At 39.0% G+C, this 6,000-nt stretch overlaps 1 protein-coding gene across 3 annotated transcripts in view; it reads left to right on the plus strand.

The window, feature by feature from the left end:
• The window catches only part of LOC107274651 (obscurin), a 35,189-nt gene that overhangs the window by 2,435 nt on the left and 26,754 nt on the right, over nucleotides 1–6,000 (plus strand). Inside the window, exon 1 of one of the 3 annotated variants that reach the window (XM_025091928.1) lies at nucleotides 5,678–5,782. The exons of the other annotated variants lie outside the window; for them this stretch is intronic. Coding sequence (XP_024947696.1) covers nucleotides 5,689–5,782 — 94 coding nt within the window. The 5' untranslated portion in view covers nucleotides 5,678–5,688. Of the gene's footprint in view, nucleotides 1–5,677; nucleotides 5,783–6,000 lie in introns of those variants that run through there. 3 annotated transcript variants of the gene reach the window in all.

Raw genomic sequence — 6,000 nt, forward strand, 5'->3', positions numbered from 1 at the left:
TTAACTGATGTAAAACCACGTGTAATTTGCTTAATACTTGGCATTATTAGCCAATTGTCAAAAAACCACACCGAACTCGTGAACCGACTATAGGTCGCGTATCGAGCTCGGGATAGGTACCAATCAGTAATGGATTTTCACTAATTCGTCTTGAGTGCTATATTAACGAGATTTGTCGAAGAGGGTACAAGTACGATACGCATTTCCGTACTACGCGTACCCTGAGTAATACTGTACGCGATCATAAGGAACTTGCAATAGATTTATTTAGTCGGACGCCGTCGCGCAGAATCGGCGTTAAATAAAAAGCTACGAGGCCACTGTACGCTTGTCTGTTACTACTTGCCGAAATAAAAGGCCCTACAAGGCATCGATTGGAATCACAGAATCAAGATATCTCGAGGAACTTAATCAATGGTCTATTCTCCCGGGAGATAGATTCTTGTCCACTTAACGAAAGCACTGAGATACTTAGCCATGATGACTTCGAAACATCCCAATTCGCTGTAACGATTAGCATTGATTCTTAGTGATATAGGAATTTCTTTCGTGTAACGGCCATATTGTATTTAAGTACGTTAATTTTAGAGAGTATATATATATTTACACAGTTAGTACATATCTCGGAAATGTTGCGTGCAAAGTTGACCTCCTTCACGACATCATGGCAGATAGGTTGGTATGCTTATAAGTCCTATATAAATATTCTATTGTATCATTATCGCCTTGTTCCTCATATTTGGTACGTATCGTAAAATCATTTAGACTCTCCTCCTTGTTAACCTCCTCCATGATATCATGGCATATAGGTTGGTATGCTTGCAAGTCCTATAAAAATATTCTCTGTTTTATCGTTATCGCCTTGCTCCTCGTATTTGGCACGTATCTTCAAATCATTTACACTGTCCATTCGGTTCGGGATTCCTATACTTAAAGTAACAGTGATTGTAAGTTGAATGGAATGACACAGTGACTTGTCTTTGTGGGAATTTGATGAAGGGTTAATTTTTAGGTATATTTTTACTGGATAGACCTCACAATTTGTTTGGGGTCATTGACCAGCCAGTCGAGTTTGTAAGTGAAAGCCGGTATTCCAGCGTAGATACGTGGATTATCGATCGAGAAAATGATTCGGTAAATATTGAGGCCGTCGGGAAGCAACGACGAGACTAAATTATACCTACAATTAGTTTGCTTTTGCACTTCTGATTCGACTGCGTCAGATAATTTCATTGTTTTCAATGGATAGTCATCAAATAGATTGTTACTTTTCTATTATTAGATGAGACAGTCTGTAGTGGAAATGCAATTCCAATATGGACGCCTGTAGACGGGCGACGCGTGTACATACAATTTTATTCAGAGAAATAAGCGAGCTGTTAAATTTTCACGTGCACATCCATTATGGTATTTTTTAAATATTTTTTTGGGGAGAAGGGGGCATTTTTCTCAATATGCATTTACAAGTTTATTCTTTTTTTGCTCCATATAAAAGGCCACTGGCTTGTTATGTGGCGCGAGATAGGTTAGGTACTCGTGTTCGTTCCTCTTTTTCTGGGCGCGTCAACGAATGGCATTGACTTATTGTGAATATCTCACGGTTTTTCTAATTGAACTACGTCACGCGACATATGACTATTTATTGCGTGTTTCTCATAATTTAATTGACTGTTCGTGGGTACATTTCTATTAATTCTAATTTGTATGGGAATTGTATCTAAATATGTTTTGCGAGGATCGTGTAAATTTGATTGTTGAAATTATTGAAGGTTTTGAGGATTTTTTATGTTGAGCATTGATAAAGGGACTGTTTGTTCTTTATTGTAGATTTTAACTTCATTTATTATTTATAATAATTTAAATGTCTGGGTTTATAATGTCGTCATGCGACATTTAGAATTAATTCTGGAGAGGATATAGGGGTCCGCAGAACCCCAGATGATTAAAATTGTAATAGTAACTAGGCAATCGTATCTCTTCTAGGGTCAAGTACTAAAGGTATGAGTTAAAAATCATAGGAAATTCGAAACATGATAATAAGTTAAGCCAGGTTATATTTGCTCCAAACGAATCGAGAGTTGTGAGTGCGACAGTTGCTCATAAATTATATAAATATTTAGTAAGTTTCGTGATGAGTCGTTGAGCTACACTTTGATACATTCAAACATTGCAGGGTGTGACAAAGTGTCAAACATTTATAAATTATCCAAATTGAACTTTACAATTCGTGAGCTTTTGTCCAAAAATATTTCGTTATATATTGAGAAAAGAAAAAAATGATCTTTATCAATAATTTAGCCGATTTAAAATTGCAATATTGCGTAAAACTGAAGTTGCATCGTTCTCATCAGCGAAACTCGACAAGTCAAATACAGCGCAAGAAAAATCGATAAAAAAGTAGATGTTGCATGAACACAGTGGGATACAAAAACATTGAAGATTTTCAATGAAACTAGTTCGTTTTCTTTTCAGATTACTATTAGGCGACTGACAGTGACAAGACTGTACAATAGTTAAGCACGTATAGTTGGATAGGAATTCCAGGCATTGGAATTTGTGTTTCGCCATCATAAATCTAATGTGTATATGGAGTCTTAAGCTCACGTGGATAAATTTGCCGAAAATAATCCTGTCGAATCGTCGGCTCTTTTTGCAACCCTTACACGCTTGCGAGTAACGTGTGTCCGGTTAAGTTTCGGTTGGCTATGTGTTGGACTTCAGAGAGTTGGCTGTTGTGTCGAGCTATTCGCTTATTGATCTTTCCACGACGGCATAGAGCTGTGCTAGTGTTGTTTTCACGTATTTTCAGGTGAATGCTCTTAACCCCTAACCCTTGGTATTGTTGAGATTAGGAGGAATTTGCAGAAGTGCGATACGCGGCACCCCTGCTGAGAAAGGGCGCTTTAAAACCGGCCGAGCTTAAGTAGCACACTGCTTGAAAAAAGAGGCACGAAAAGGCAGCTTTCTTTTGCTACAATTATTATTCCTTTTAATTGAAATACTCTTCACGGTACTCTTGCATAGAACGTAGAGACTCTTTTGAACATTGCTCTAATTTTTGTTAAATACATGTATAAATACTCCCTCACGAGTATAACGAATAATGTATAATCGTACGAGGATAGTATTGAAAGTTCAATTTGATTGATCATTTTTCAAAGGACCTCAGATCTGTTTACTTGTTTTCTGTTTGCATTTGCATATCCAATGCGGTTCATTGATACCTTGTTTATCCTGTGGATCAATACACGCTGGTATTGTGTAGCATGAATATTCATTTGACCAATAATATTTTCATTGATGAGAGTAGTTGAGATAGCTATTATAGTACCTTTAGAAGTGATATGAATTTGTTGATTAAGAGATTAGTGTCAAATTGTTATTGTATAAAAGATACATGTAAGATCACTTCCTGTCAACGCTTTTCCGCCGTTTCGATGGGATGGTCACGTTCGACAGAAATAGTCACGTTGGTGGCTCACGAGAGAGGAACAGAGAATAAAGCCCCCGCACTTGCGTTCAATTCTAACCTAAAGGTATGATAGGTGCGATACAAAATATAGGTAAAGCGCGAGCGACGCGAGTGCTTTGTTGCTAGTTGCAAAAAAATGTGTCGCAAGCTAACGCAGCTTGTTTTTCAAGTTGCCGACGTGCTGCCGTCATGCTGTCAAACTGCGTGGTCTCGATGGTTTGTATTACTCTCTGTAGGTAACAAAGTAATATCTTTCGAGTTCGCTTAACTCGTATCCGACATTACCGACGCGGGAAACCATAGTTCAAGAATATTCGGCCAAAATTTCCTGCAGATGGCGGTAGATGCATGACCGTTAGCTGCTCACGGCCAGGCCAAAGCTTGCGACAATATTGACATAGCTAGATTGGCGGGGGCGACTGTGTAACTTGGATAATTGCACGGCTTCCGAACAACCTTTTCAACTCTTTCACGTGTACTGGCTTCGTTGTTAATTAGACTTACGTGTGAAAGGAGCTTTTTTTTCAAAGCATTGAAGCGAATAATTGTGTTACATCATACTTTACTGACACGTCATATGAAATTCTTTCATAATCCCTCTTACCAGTAAGTCAATTTTGTTACCAATCGACATCCAACAGCCTGGTTGAACCTTTAGAAAAAATATTAATCCAGCTTTTACCTCCCATATCAATCGCCGAACAATAGCAAAAAAGTTCAATTCGAATTCCTTACGTGTAAATATTTCATATAAAGGTATCGGTATATCAATATGCATATCTATTCGTACTGAATATTTTATATATAATTTAAACCTCCTTCAAATTCGCAATATCTATCGATATCATTCTAGGGACTTTTCGCTTTGACGTTAAATTATTACCAGACTCATTCTCTTGCATAAAATATAATACCCAGCATAGTAACGAGGCAGGATTATCCCGTTGACCATTCGCTCCTTATCCGGCTTTATTTGTACGTGGTATACACTCGGTATTATTAGAAATAATTATAGCAACGAGTTATCCCTACCAAAGCTTCTCTTGAGTTATTTTATGATGACGATATCTCTGTCCATGGTATAAGAAAAAAAAGTGTTAAAGATATTTCCTTGGTAACCGTCCTATCTTTCTTGGAACTTTTGATATCCGTAACGGTAGGATCGATAACAAAGAAATTCGTTCGGTTTTCGTTAGCTAAAAAACAGTGAGTTTTTTTTCACAATCTCTTCATAGGGAACTTAGAAGGTATCCATGTTGTCTGCCTATTAAGTCTCATGACAACCACGGCCGACCAGCAATGGCGAACAAAGAATTGATTGACTTATTCAAAACGAAGAAAAAAAAAGGAAGAATCGTGCCATTCATTAGTTAAATTCCGAGAACAAGAACACGAAAATTTTTTTACAGTAACGCGACATCCGCAAATTCCGTGGTCGTACGGATACTCCTGCTACTACATTTTCCCTCCAGCATTTCGGCGGAAACAGCTCCCTCGTAGATAAACCTACATGGAATTTGTGAATATGCGGTGGGAACGATGCCGCGAATTGCCAACTCGAACACTCCCGTTCACGAATAATTCGAAAACTCCTGGAACACCGCCCAAAATGCATTTACAGTATACACAGTTAAACGAACCCACTGTTATAATTCTGAAAACGAACTATCCTCGAGTTATTCAATATTTGAAAAAAAATTTAATCATTCGTTCCACGGTAGTCTCTATCGATTCAAATTCTCCCGCTCATGTGTCTCCGTAGTAGTGTAACGATTCGGTTCGTAACTTCCGAACGCGAAGGCGCGGCCATTATCGGCCTCGTTTGCGGAGTGATGTCACGTGAGATCGGAGCGACAGGGAAGATCGTGGGTTATCCGTATATGATATATATATATACATCTAAGAGGGAGAATGAGAGTAAGGGAACGAAAAGAAAATGAGAAACTGGAAGAAAGAGGGTTGGAGCTTTGAAACGGCTTCGCACTTTAGGTTCTCTCCCGTGAAGCTAGTGCACCTCAAGCCTTCAAGCTCCCTGGGTCTATACTATACCGGCCACACCGAGACTGCGTGGCGTGCGCACAGGGTCGTTGAGGGACGCGGTTATAAAAGGGGCTGAAGGCGGCAGCGACGTGCCAGTTACACGTTGGAGGTACCATCAGGTGTTTAAGGATATCGCGGATAAGATTCGAGGTGAGTCGACTACATATGTCGATACGATGGATACGTTCGATGGTGGGAATAACCTCATTTCGAAAAACGTTGTCCCCGATGGATCAATCTTCTGGGTTACTCGAAGACAATCCGTTGAGGGTAGTTCGCATTTGAATTTGAATATATATATATATATATATGTGCGTGTTAATACTTTTGACGGGCTTATCAAGATATACCATGGTGGCATTGATACTGGGCGTTTCGTTCTGGAATATTATTTAATCGTTGACGCTTTATGATACGAGCGTCCATTTTATCGTGGTTGGTAGTATCCATAGGTTTTGAATGGCAGAGTTTTGTGTTTGGCGGCGGGG

This window comes from Cephus cinctus, unplaced genomic scaffold, assembly GCF_000341935.2.
Source record: "Cephus cinctus unplaced genomic scaffold, Ccin1 Ccin1_scaffold0101, whole genome shotgun sequence".
In the NCBI taxonomy this organism is placed as follows: Eukaryota; Metazoa; Arthropoda; class Insecta; order Hymenoptera; family Cephidae; genus Cephus; species Cephus cinctus.